The sequence below is a fragment of the Lytechinus variegatus genome, chromosome 2 (genome assembly GCF_018143015.1).
Source record: "Lytechinus variegatus isolate NC3 chromosome 2, Lvar_3.0, whole genome shotgun sequence".
In the NCBI taxonomy this organism is placed as follows: Eukaryota; Metazoa; Echinodermata; class Echinoidea; order Temnopleuroida; family Toxopneustidae; genus Lytechinus; species Lytechinus variegatus.
This window is the reverse complement of record NC_054741.1, coordinates 3,711,840-3,726,511: the sequence shown is the minus strand read 5'-3', so window position 1 is coordinate 3,726,511 and position 14,672 is coordinate 3,711,840. Positions and strand designations below refer to the sequence as shown.

The window sequence follows — 14,672 nt, the reverse complement described above, 5'->3', positions numbered from 1 at the left end:
AGAAAAAAACAACTGGTTGGTTAATATCTTAGAAAATGTGCACATTGTTCACAGCAAGAAAATACCTCAACAGTTGTGAAAATCATGTTTTATACATTTTTTTTTATTGGTCTCCTTCCAATTTTTAATTTCCAAACTTCTTTTTTAACATTTTGTCAAAGATAAGGAGAAAAACTCATGAATAAAAAAAATAGATTGAACTTGAATTTAATTACTTTTTCAGAAAGAGTGACATTCATAGGCCTTGAATGTTTGTTCACATTTAGTAATGACAATTTTGAGTAGTTTGGATAGTTTGCTTGAATATTTGGCGTATGGCTTCTTTATAGGTTGTTTTCAGTCAATCAGGATATCTTGGGAAAACTATTTACCCTCTGTGTTAAATGGAGCAATGAAAATGTTTAGTATATTATGCCTACTTAAGGAAAGGTTTAGATACTTATTATGAAAAATGAAAGAGGAAAAGATGTTGCATGTAGTTTTTGTGTATTTGATATGAAATCAAGGTATCTCGGTTACTTATTTTTCTCTTAGTTTAGAATTTGCAGGAATTGGAAAATATGTTAAAGCCATATTAAAATATTGTATGAATAAAGGTCATTACTACCATCATTTTCACATTGTAAAAATATATATTCAGACATTCAACTACCACAAAGGCTAGATGTTATGATATTGTGTAGTATATTGGTCACAATTTGATTATATTCAATTATTTGTATAATTATTTTTATTCAAAATGACTAATGTGTGTGGTGTAAGGGTATTATTAGTGGTCTTAATTAAATCACTTCAGAATTTATATTTTGTATTACAGTATGTTGTATATGTATTATAGTTAGGGAATTGATTTATGTATGTATATTTGTAGATGACTCATATTTTTAGTATTTTTTTGTAAAATGTCTTTCATTCTTTCTAGATATGTGATTTAATGTGGATGGATCAGGCTTGCATTTTAACAAGTAAGGTATTAACTCATAAATTGTGTGTATAGTAAATATCATTTTATGATGTGAAATCTGTATATCAATCTGCATTATTGGAATATCAGTTATTGCCAATGCAAAGATTTCTTTCATATTACTTGCTGAGTTTCTATGTGTCATGCATCTGTATTGCATGTGGTTCTGTGTCATACCAAGTGTCATATATTACTTCATCACAACTTAATAAAATAATGCAGCATTCCATTGCACCTGACTTCAAAACCCTATATGCCGGTAGAGGGAGGCAAATGTCAATTATACCCCTTTCATAGTAAGAGCCGAAGTGGAGTTAGTCCGGAGTCCAGGAGGAGTTACTCCATTTTGGAGGGCAATATGAAAATTCTGAGATTAGTTCGATCCGGATTCAAAGTGGAGTACTCAACCCACTTCGAGAAGAGGGTTACAAACGGAGTTACTCCGCACTGGAAATGCGGTATGCGCTTATCGCTATGATCTCGCCACACGTATGGCGCGAACTCGCTTGGAAACCATGGCAACGACTGCGGATACACCGCTGCGGTGCTTGCCAATATGAAAGGGGGTTTAAAGTCGGTCCGCAGTACAAGCAGATCAACTCAACCCGGAGTTACTCCGGATCAACTCCACTTCGCCTTCACTATGAAAGCGGTATTAGTGTCCTTCCACACAGTACAAAATATACCAAACACATCAAAATAATGTTTGTACCACTTAACAGTTTCTCAGACATTCAATAATCAATTGTTTAGGAGCCAGCAATGAATCTTGTTGAGGTGATTATGGCTTAGTTCCACGTGAGCCAAGCCTATAAAAATGTTCATCACTCATATCTTTTGGTGCTACAGCAGGGGGAAAATGTGATTTAAAATCATAGGGAAGGGGTTACTCTGGGCTAAAAATATTTGTATCTGAATAAATAGAGTAAAATTAGCAGAGCAAAATGCTGAAAATTTATGAAAATCTGATAACAAAGTTATTGAATTTCGAAATTTGGCAATACTTTGTGAAAACAGTTATATGCATGTCATGAATATTCATTAGGTGGGCTAATGATGTCACATCCCCACTTTTTTTCCTTTGGTTATAACATGAAGTCATAATAGTTTCATTATTTCATATGTGCATGAATGATGTGTCTCCCGTGTAATGAAATAAGTTGCAGCAATGAATATCTAATTCACTTAATCAGCTGTCAATCAATTTGAGTAAACTTAATTTAATAAAATAGAATATAAAAGAACAAGTGGGGATATGACATCATCACTTTGCTCATTGAATATTCATGAAACATGCCTAGAAATATTTCACCGGAATAACACAAAATTTATATTGTCATAACTTTGTTATTCCCTGTCTGATTTTAATCAAATGTTCAGTGTTTAGTCTGATTTTTCTTTATTTGTTCAAATCATATTATTTTCAGCCTGGGGAGCATTTCATGAAAGGATTTTATCCAACAAGTCTTGTTTTATCCGACAATTACCATAGTAACAGTACCTGTCAGCCAATCAGAATCAGGGAAAGTTGTCAGATCTGACAACTTGTCGGACAAAAATGTTGATGAAACACCCCCCAGATGTATCCTTTTAATAGCTACTCTTGTGCAAATGGATAATTGAACACATAATTTTTTATAACCATACATTGTTCTCTTGTGATTTCTCTAAGTTTTTATTTATTTTAAGCAAAAACGTAAAGTGAGAATAAGACTTGATTTACTATTATTGTTTACTATTATTCATTAACCAATGAATTATATGCTTCCATGTGATTGAAAAATTGTTTGCATTAGCTGCGAACTTTTATTAATTAACCAAAAGAAACCAATGTACAATTAGTGTTTATGCAACTTTGTATCTTTACTACTTTTCTGCACTTCCATCGAAGAGTGGATACCATGTGCGAAAGCACCCTAAACAAGTATTTTCCATTTTCTGAAAATGCACCCTTGAACAAGTATTGGCATGTGAAACCCTACCTTTAACAAGTATTGGAAACAAAACGATACTCTTGGCAAGTATTCCCTGAATTGAACTCTAAACAAGTACAGCGATATTTTAGTTGTTATGTCGCGGACGTCAGTCTTCGGCTTTACCTTTACCTACATCATTGGGTTTAGTATGGCCCCACCTCCCACTGCAAACCTTGCGCAAATCATACTCTGAACAGGTAGTGTTGCCGGTTGGGGCAAAAGGACAACCTTAAAATTTAACATTTTATCCTTTTTTATTCCCTTGCCAATTTGACCCCAAGCCCGTAGCTTTCCTAGCAAAATAGATACCTTTTTTCATTATTTTTGTGTTTTTGACACCCTTCTTACGTTACATGCGTAACGTGCCCTATCTTGAAAAAGACATCCTTTTTATGTGTTTTTTGGTCACGCATAGTATCCACTCGTCAATGTAAGTGCCCCCCCACCCCCAGGGGATGTTATCTTATATTTTGTGCTAAATTTCACCTATGCTAAAGCTTGTATTCACTGCAGTTGACTCTGTTATCTAACATGTGTTATTCTTTATGATGATTTTTTTCATTTGATTTTAATGTGCATCTTCTACTTATTTTGTTTAGAATTTATTTTTCTGGAAATTAATATTTAGTTCTTTGTATTGGTTAAAATGAATGTGATTGATTTCAAATCTGATTTTGGATTGGTCATTATATTTACAATGATATTGGATCAGGGATATTAACAGGTCTGTTTTCATAAAGCTCATTAATTATCTGTGCAAGTAACCGGCTAATATAAGCTACTGAAATGACACCATTTGAAAGGCTGAGAGCATGTTTATCATGGAACACTCATACTTTCTTTTAAATTAATATTAACATTTTATGAAAGGGGGCCCATAACACAAAGCTTAGCAATCCATCGTAGAACATTATTCTACAATTAATTGCACAGACTACAATGTACAATTATTTGTAAAAATCAAGCATGCGATCAATCGCTAACCTTTGTGTTACCGGACCCAGATCAGTGAATCTATAGAATGTCAGTAATGTAAAACAATTTGCCGAGCCTTATACTCAGACCAATGCCTGGGAACCATAGTCTTCACCTTTTTCTTTAATTTTTTTACAAATTTTTTGACAGGATTGTTTAATTTTAACTACGCATAGAAACTCTACTTATGTAATGTATTATGCATCATTCAAATATAATTATTTTTACTGCATGCCTAACAATGATGAATAAAAATCGTGTTTTACTAAAATGAATTGTTTTTAATGTTTCTTTTCTGTTCTTAATAACATCTGACTAAATGATATAAGGTTGTATCATGATCTACATGTAGGTTGGAAATAAAGAATACAGTCCAAATGGCAAGTTCTGAAAGTAGATGTATAATGTAAAAGCATATTTGCAAGTTCAAACAAACTGGATAATCATTAAGAAAGTTGATGGATAGGTGAAATGTTATTTAGATAAGCTTCTGGGAATTGTTTCATAAAATCCACTATTAACAAAAAACAAACACATAAATGCATGGAACTAGTATACAACACACCAGCCTATAGCCCCTTTTACACCCGTGTACATGAAAACAATACACTTTGTTCATGGCCATGTAAGTGTATGCTTCAGAAGTTGCAAAAAAGGAAAGAAGCCTCAATCTTGGCCAATGCTCTTGAGATATCCCAGTAGAGACCAAAAGCCATCATAAAGGTCCGTGTAAGGACCCTGTAAAATCTGTGTCTACTCAAGCAGATCTGTAGTGCTACCTTGTCTACCCTTGTACATGTAGAAACTGCACTTTTCAGTATACTTCCATGTAAATACCCAGTTAAATCCGTATTCACGCCGACAATGCTACAAAAATATCAATTTGGTACCCCATGTCACCACAGACTGAGATCAGAGTTGCATCCTTTTAGGAATGAAAGGGTTTCAACAGTCTCATTTTGCCTGGTATTTCCCCCAGGAATTCCCTTTCTTATAAACTCATACAATGATCTGCATGTTTCAATGAAATTGAAACTCTCTTCCTCTCTCTTTTCCTCACCGTTTGCCCGTCTCTCAATTTCTCTTTATCCCCCCCCCTCTGTCTGTCCTAAGTTTTCTCTGTCTCGTCTCTTTTTTTTCCCATTTTCCTTTTATTTTCAATCCCCACCTTCCACATATACCAATTTTTTTGCAATCTTATTTACTCTGAACCACAAATAAATTCGTACTAGTACACACAAATAAAATTCATGTGTAATTTTTTTATTTCTACTGAAGGATCTTATCATAGGCAATCTTTCAAAAAATTGTTAAATTGATATCATCTGACTGAATAATGCCACTTATTCAAGATTACGGGAGTGCAATTATTTAAAAAAAACATGTAAATGACAATTTCATATGCATTCTGAAAAAAAAATTAGTTTAGTGTAGGCTTTAATAACCCTGTCCAGTGAGGACACTATAACTTGATTAAATTTTCTTCTGAAGACAATGAAAAATATATAACCATAACATTTTCAAAAAGATTTGAATCATTGAAATTTTAGACCATTTACACAAAATTAATTTAACATACCTTTTTTCCCTGCACCAATCTTAATTATGCTGTATTAGTCTTTACAGAAGGAATATTTACATATTACTTTTTATCATCTTATGTTAGAAAGAGAAAACTTTGAATTTGTCTCATGTATATTATTACCTTGCACCACATTGTGCTAACAGCCTAACATTATAATTCAGAAGTAACTAAAAACAAAATTAAAAGTGAATAAACAAATTGTTTTTTCTTCTTCTTAATAAACAATTTATTATTACTATTTACCCAAAAGTTGATTTTCTTGTAAATGAGTCTGCTGTCACCTAGCATAATGATTGCATGTAATTTCCAATTTCCTAGTTTTCTCCCAAGTCGTTGAAAATTTCAAGCATTACTTGTTAGCGAAAAAAAATCTTATTTTGTCACATTATTTAACACACCTTTCCCAAGAAATATTTTTGAAAAACCCATTTATTAAGGTTTATATAAATTGATGTTTCCATGATATAAATCTTGTTAATTCTTTAATATACTATTATGCAATTTATTCAATGTTATGTGATTTCCTTTATGCTTTTTAGTAAACATACTCTTGATATCTGATCTTTTTTCTTAAAAAAAAAAGAAATTGTACCTGATCAACATGACAATAGAGACGGTTGATCATCATTACACCATTTTGTCAATTGTTAGGACAGTTAAGTTTGAAATAATGATATGTACCTTCATTTCATATGATACAATAAATCATTGCATTTGTCTCTTAAATGGACCAGCCATTAAATAAAACAAACAGAATGTAAAGCAAATTCATATTGAAAATATAAAAAAAGGATTTAAAATGAAAGCACTTATGGTAAACTTCTTATCATGAATGTACATATTACATGTCTGTCTTTGGTTCTTTGTTAGAAAAATATCAGTTCTGTTGATGGTGCATAATCAGTACATGGACTTTTTATTATCATAGTAATTAAGGAGGATACACACAAAACTATGCATATTCCAACAAAAGGAGAATGAACAATAAGACGATTATCAATCATTTTCTTTCATAAAATATAAAATCTACTTTGTACATTTTACAAATTTTTTCCACAATCTATGTCTCCTTGTGGTAAAAATTATACACTGTAATAAAAGTACATTATTTCCCATTACTGCATTCCTATATACCCTCTTAACTTTTCTTCCGTTAGAAAAGATTTTCTGAAAATTCATGTTTAACCCTAAAAGAAATGGCCTATTTGAGATGTATTAAGAACAGGGGGGGTATGATGCACGGCTCCTTCCCCACTGAGCTTGGCTGCTATTTGTAAAATCATGCTGAAATTCTGCATGCATACTTTTTTCAACATACATTACAATCTTGACAAAATACAAAAATTGCAAAAGTACTTATTGTATCATCATTTTTAATAAACTAAGCAAATTTATTTATGAAAAACATTATTTGCATATTCAACACCCAATAATTTGTAAGAATTTCTTCTCTTTTTCCAGATGTTATGTTTGTCACAACATTTTGCCACACTATCCTTGTCTCTTCCGAAATGATCGCACTAATTGTTGAGGAGGGGCATGACTGCCCCCAGACCTATTAGGGTTAAGATCCTATTCATATAAAAATTGTTAATAAATTCTTTAAGATAGCATAAAGAGAATTAATTAAAAGAAGTTAAAAAGTAGAACTTAATAATAGTAGGGCAGGCCCTAATTGATGGTGACATAATTTCAATAATGGACAAAAGTAAATTGAAATAATAAAATGAAAACTTGTAAATTTTACATAATGATAAATGAACAACAATATCATCGAGCACATCCAATACAAAATGGTATATGAAATATTACATACTAAATACAAAGGCAGAAAAAAAAAATCATACTTAAAGATGAGTGCGAGTCATTTGGTGAGAGATATATGAGAAGAATCAGAAAGCAATTTTCGGTTTTATACAGGTAGCTGAGTAGCTCCTCTACTGTGCAGGGATCTGTTCAAGAGGAACCTCGGTGAAGCCTTCATTGGGGGCTCCCTGTGGTGGTGGGCGTGGTGGAGGGTTTTCTGGAGGTCTGTTAGTAAGAGTCTTAGCTCTCTGGACTTTGGCCTTGCTTGCTTGCCAGCTCTCACCGCCAAGAGCAGCCTTGAAGTAGATGAGAGATGCAATAAAGAGACAGATGCCTCCAAGGAGAGTAGGGAACTGGAAAATGCATGGAACACTCATCCTGTATTAGAAATATACAAAATACCTCATTAGTATCCACACAATGGGTGATTTCAAGTACGGTGTTGACCTTTTGGTGTTGGTGTTAGGTCAATTTTTACACCATTATAACACCAAACATAAAATGAAGATGGTCCTAAAAAGTAAGTCACTAGTTTTTGAGGTGTTAATAATGTGAACTGGATCGGTTTTGCAAACTCTGAATAAGTTTTGGAGCCAGGGGAAGCAATCCAAATGTCAACACCAACACCAAGGCCAACACCGGACTTGAAATCACCCAATGACTATTTCAAAATTGTGTTGCCTTTAAAACATTCTTCATTTATTTCGTTCTGGAGGAGACACTTTATAATTGAGAGGATACACGTTGCAAAAAATATGCAATTTCGAAAGTCTTAAAACCCTCTGCTAATGATGCCTTATTGACCCTACCCCAAAAAATGTTTCATTCTGACCAGCTTGTGTAGCCAAATCATGCACGAGCAGCACCATATCCAGATGACAATACTGTACAGCAACGTCCATATGAGATCATGTGTATACACAGTCAGCCCTTTTTATTACCTTCTAAAAATATTCAATTTCACTTGGTTTAAATGGAATAGAATTGGATGCATCAAACTTGTGTACAGTTCTGAAAGAGTCTTGTGTATTTCTACAAGTTAAAAAGCAGAAGAAAAAAAAATCATTTTCAATACCTATTGAGCTGAATCTGCATTATACTTACAGGAGATACAAGATGAATCTGATGAAATAATTGGTTGTAACTGGAGATAAGGTTAGCAAAACAGGATGAAAGATGGTCTGAAATCTATACAATATAATGCAGAATAGGAAGTAGAGTTAAACACAACCTCAAGTCTTCATCAAGCATGCACTGTCACTCTGCCAGCACATTGCCCAGAAATTCCACTTTAGCTTTACTTGACAAGTTACTATATCTGGATTATTTTTACAACTACATGTACAAGGTACCGAGTACATGTATCATCGAGTCAAAACACAATGAAGTTTCTAATTAGCCATTTCTACCAGATGAAGAGGGGATGATAAGGGAGAGTGAGAAGAGGGGGGAGAGGGAAGATGGAGAATGGTAGGAGTGGAGAAAGAAGGGAAGGGAGTGAGAGAAGGAAGAACAGAAGATAGAAAGGGGATGGGGAACTTCGTCAGGAGGTGGGAGCCAGGAGGATGGAGCAAGGAGGGAACAAGGAAGAGGGAGCCACGGGGAGACGGGAGGAGAGAGGTGGGGAAGAAAGGATAAGAAGGGAAGAAAAGGGAGTGGAGAAGACTAGTTGATAAATTTTGCCCACAACTACATACCTGTATGTATATCAATTAGTAAAATACTTTAACAAGCTGTTATGTATTTTATGTTCTTTTTCAGTAAAAACTATAAGTAATCTTCAAATATATTCCTTCTTGGTTATTGTAAAAGAAATGTATATTATTGTCCTTTGTGACCTGTCTGAGCCTTTGGAATGAACACATCTACTAAAAATAACATATTAAGAATGCTTTATTTCTAGAATCATATTTACCTTCTTTCAACTGTACTTCCCTTTCTCCTCATTCCTCTAGGGTATTCAATAATGATAACAAGTACACTGGCAACTCTGATATTAATTAGTCAAGGATCAGTAGAATTTAACGAAAAAAAAATCACAAAATGATTGTGACCACACTCCTAAAAATGCAGATTATGCAGGCAAAAATTTTTCAACAAATTTTTTCACAAAATTAGAAAAGAAAATTTTTTTAGAATAATTTATTAATCCAATGTGTGAAATATTTTCCTGCAACTAACATTTAAAACCTGTGATATATATATTGCAATGTCTGTTCGTTTGGATTCGATTAGAGTGAAAATTAGGAAAAGGAGTTCACAAACCCATGTTGTATAGTGGTTAAAGGCACATTTAATTTATATAAAAAAATACAATATAATTATAAAGCCTGAAATGGGAGGTTGTCAGAGCCTGATGCTAGGCATTTGCCTAAAGAATTGCATCTTTACAGTAATAAAACTTAAATCAATTTCAAGCTACATGTATCCAAGATTATGCTCATAAATGTCATTTCACTGACCCCAATGGCCTTGGAAATTATTTGTCATTTTCTTATTTTTCATAATTATGCTGTAATATGAATGTTTAGGATATGCAGTTAGTTTAAAATTAGAAGAGACTTTCCCTAAAAATGACAAAATCTACAATAATGACACAGGAATAGGATCATTAAAGGTGTACTAGTGGTAAAATTTACACGAGCCCAAAACAAACTTGATATTTTTTTAAGATACACCATTCATTTCCTAATAATACCTCCATTTATCATTAAAATCTATATTTCCCACTATTAATAAATACCTTTTTTATCAAATTTTCTTTATTTTTGTTTTAAAATTTGGAAAAAACGCACACAAACCCATGCTTTGATAATAATTGTGCAAAATATCTCTACGTGCAAACATTCATTTACCCAATGGACAATGTAAATTTTATTTGATCTCATTTCCTCAAACCAATATCAAAATAGCCCAATCATTTCCTGACATCAGTGACAGGGCATTGGTGTATATAGTGTATCACTGTATCCAGTAGGCATTTTATACACCTTTGACCCCGGTAATCACAGAACCAGGAAATAATGTTCCACTTTTACAAAAGAAAATGAGTCGTCTTCATGGCATCTTTACCAAACATTATATTTTTTCTTCTCTGCTGTCAGAGGTTTCAGTATCACAGAATTACCAGGAAGTTGTGTATCACATGCATGTACTGTAAAAGGTTTCAATATCGATTATTGGTAGAATTAACACATTTGGTGGAAATTCAGAATTTTTATCCCCAAATTACACTAAAATATCATTAATTTCAAGGATGATTGACTGGATCCCATATTTATATTTCTGAAAGAATTAAAAACAAGAGTGTCACAAAGGCAAGCATGAAAATAAGCAATGATGCAACTGTGTTTTGAACTAATCAAATGTAATTATTTCTGTTTTTACGTCACAGCTATTACAAGAGAAGGTGAACTTTACATGTATATCAGTAAGAAAGGATACATGGTGTAGTAGGCAAATGCTGCTCCATCAAATCCAAACACTCCAACTATTCCACCCATCAGCATAACTGAAATTGAAAAAAAAAACATGAGAAATGTTTTTGGATGCCATGTTACTCCAATAATACTCTACATATTCAACAGATTATCAGTTACAATAATATTGAATTATAAGGTTCTGAAATATAATGTTCGGTTCCATAATGTGCTTTTGCCTGTACCAGGGGCCGCGGAACAGGGGGGGGGCAAAACCATGTACAAAAACGTAAAAGTGACCATATGATTGTGATTTTTAGCATGCTCAGCGCCCCACTTTGAAAACCGTTCCGCTGCCCCTGTGTACCAAGCAATTCAGCTCATGTGCAATTTTGATCAGAGTAATGTGCTATCAAGAGCCTATATGCATCATACTGGCATGAAATATATGACTGCAATGGCAAAGGGTTTATGTGTGCTACATGTAGTTCAAACATTAACAACTGATAAGAAGTGTTTCATGCAGCTCCTGCATCATACTTTTCATATTTTTTCAGTTGAAAAGGGGCATGAAATTTACCAATGCTTCTCTTTGCTTGTCCAATACTTTTTTAATTACAGATTTAATAAGAAATCATTATAAAGACACAACACAATGAATAGAACTGAACTTGATGAAGTCTGGGAGTGCACTGATTCATTAAGATGGCTTCTTTGCCTCAGTTAAACTATTATATATCAACCAATGAAAATAAAAATGGAGAAGAAAATTGAAAGTGTAGGAGTCTAATTTATAAAAATAACCAATAAGAGATAGTGGATAGAAATTAATAACATGTTGGGAGGATTATGTAAGGATGTAGAACAAAAGAATCAGATGTAAGAATATAATGAACAAGCACATCTGAATAGGAAAAGAATGACAAAAGAAGCAGATTGAAAGTCAAAAGGGAATTATGACAGCAGAAGCATCGAGAATGTAAACAAAGCTGAACTACACATAACAAAGCTGGAACTGTATAAATATCTTTACTATAAAAGAAAATCAAATGTCAAAATAACAGACAGCAAACTGTTGCTGTGATTCCATTTTGTGATTTAGGGTACTACTAATAAGATACGAGTTCCAACCTTGACAATTTATATGACTGGTTCTGGTTTACAGGTTAACAAATTGGGCAAACTTTGTTACTATGGCTTAGTTTATGCCCACTGCCGAGCCACCACAAAATCTGCAGGACCATTTTATAGTCAAGTTTCTTGTTTTTATCGTTGAAATTTACTACTGTCAGGCAAAATATAAACGGTATAGATTTATCAAATTATAAAACATTTAATATCAGCCATTCAGACAGTGTGGGCCGAGTGTGACAACCAACCATGAGCAATTGTCGGCAGAATATGTGTTGAATGGCCTTTGTACCTCTGCTCTATAGAAATTCTATACCTTGGCATTGGCATTTCTTTATATTTTTTTCATATCTTAAGTACCGCTTAGTAGGCTTCTTTGAGGCCGATTTGATGAATGCTGGGTAAAGTGCTCTAGCTAGATTTTAGTGCCTGGCAAATCAAAATAGAGAACGTGTACGCTTTGTCTGATGATATTTATTCTCCCTTGTCACTATATCACTGAAATTACACTTCCCTGGTGGACCCTGAGGCCCCATTTCTCAAGATTACAGTTTTTAAATTTCGAAAAGCTTTTGCATGTCATACATGTAGTCTACCACATGTGATGCCACATCATTACGAAAGAAGTTATTACGGGATCAGAGGTCTTCTTATACTTCTTCCTCTGCTGATCCCAGAGATCTAAAGCTGGTTGCTGCATTGTTGAATAAATACAGTTATTAGAGCACAAAACAGTTCCTCCCTCTGAGTTGATGATTAAAGACACTCATTCTATGAACAAGGTTATATCTTGTTCTCTGTTACTCCTCCCTGTGTGGTGAAATAAGGTTGGCAATGTTTGGCTTATTTTCTCTTTTTCTTTGGGACAAATGCCTGATTTTTTTTTAAATAAATTGAAACTGTATGGAAATTAGTAATTTTTGGTCACAAAGTGATATTTTAATGATTTCTTAAATTGTGTACTGTGTTCAGCAATGGCATACCATAGTCCACTGTAGATTCCCCACAGGCAGGATGGTAATGAACCCTTGGGTGGATTAAATATCCAAGAAAGAGAGAAAGGAGAGATGTGGATTTTGTGCAGGAAGAGTTAGTCTTGAGGACGCAATGATGTTTTTTGACAAACTGACATATACTTCTTCAATGATGAAGAAGTGTCAATTTGTCAAAAAACATCATCATTGCATCCTCAAGACTAAGGAAGAGTCACTTGTTCACTGCTACCACCCTGCCTGTGGTGAATCTACAGGTAGGACTATGGTATGCCAATGTTGTACAGAGCACACACTTCAAAAAATCATTGATTAAAATATAACTTTTGTGACCAAAATTACTAATTTTCATTCAGTTGCAATTTATTTGGCATTAGTAACTTGGGAATAATTTTTGTATTCACCAGAGTGCTCAAAAAATTGAATTTTGGGCATATTTTTGTGTACGCCCTCTATTGGTGGAAAGTAATATGGCAAGAAAATTTTCATTTTTTGATCTCAATTTTTAATTAAGAAAAAAATGATTTAAAGAATCAAATTGAAATAAGAGCCAAGTAGTATGAATAATGGGTGTAATGAAAAATGTCAGTGTAAAAAATCAAGCATTTGCCCCAAAGAAAAAGAGAAAATAAGCCAAACATTGCCACCCTTATTTTGCCACACATGGAGATATAACTGAGAACAAGGTTATATTATAACCTTGTTCATTGAATGAGTGGGAAGAGTAAGACTTTTATAGTGGTCAGCTTGTATTATATAGAGGCCGACGATAGTATTGGACAGACAGGTAATAAATATAATAAAAGTTATAAATATTCAGTCATGTTTTCTTCCAAGACCTTGGAAAAGAGTGCTTCATGTTCATGAACTGGTTAGCAGACAAGCTCAGCTCACTTTCTCTGATTTAGCCAAGAAGTTCAGTTTATGACGGTGTTGAGAAACTGGCCCTTGGCATGGCATGCCTCTTAAAACAAACAATCCCCTGCCCAAGGTCAACTAACAATATAATCACTGACATTACTGTGTAAGGAAATAAGTATTTTTCATTTTTTTTTGTTACAAACGTAATATTTTAAAGAATTTTTAAAAGGTGTGTGTTCAGGATGCCAGTGTTCATGGTGTTTGCAGTGAACAAGTGACCGGCTAAATCTAGAATTGGGTCTAAAAAAAAGTTACACTCTACTTTAATAACTTACCAACTGCACTGACGAATGCATGCTCATTCGCCCACATCGCCCATTCGTTGGTCATCATCTTCTCCTCCGGCATAGTTGTGATCAAATTAATTCAATTTACTCCGATTAAAGAAACTCCAAGACCTGCGGGTATTCTGCAGTAAAAGCCAAGGTTGCTAAGCCTAAGTCTAGACTTTCACCATCAGCGAGCTTCAAGCTTGGGTAAAGCAAATATTTGGTATTGACTTATTTGAGTTAATCAGTCAGTATCTGCACTGTGCACAACCAAAAAAAATGACTGGAAAATTACTGTGTCAGCTCAGCTAGCTTTAGCCGGGGCACGTTCGCAGAATGGGGAGAGTTTCGAACATAGAGTTAAATACGTTTAGGTTTATATAACTCTATATGGTTTCGAAGCGCACACAATAATATTGCTCCTGTATGTCCCGGTATGTGCATCGTAGCATGCCAATGAGAACAATACAAAAAGGTGGGAACAATACAGGCAATCTGCAGCAAATGCCCATGTAATGTTATTTCCGCATTCCAACCACGAGAAAGATGGCGCACTTTAAAAATAAACAGGGGATTCCCCCAATAAATTTGGAATCTCCGAAGACAATGGGCGTGGCCGTGACTTCAATTTCAT

General features: G+C 33.9%; 1 protein-coding gene across 1 annotated transcript; it reads right to left on the bottom strand.

The window, feature by feature from the left end:
* Window positions 1-6,219: 6,219 nt before the first annotated feature.
* On the bottom strand, window positions 6,220-14,555 carry LOC121407091 (cytochrome b-245 light chain-like). The gene is made up of 5 exons (XM_041598017.1): window positions 14,045-14,555; window positions 10,751-10,817; window positions 9,222-9,296; window positions 8,411-8,494; window positions 6,220-7,684 (listed from the first exon to the last, which is right to left on the bottom strand). Exons 1-5 carry the CDS (start codon window positions 14,115-14,117, stop codon window positions 7,438-7,440), a joined length of 546 nt encoding a protein of 181 aa, XP_041453951.1. The 5' UTR covers window positions 14,118-14,555; the 3' UTR covers window positions 6,220-7,437.
* Between the last annotated feature and the right edge of the window lie 117 nt (window positions 14,556-14,672).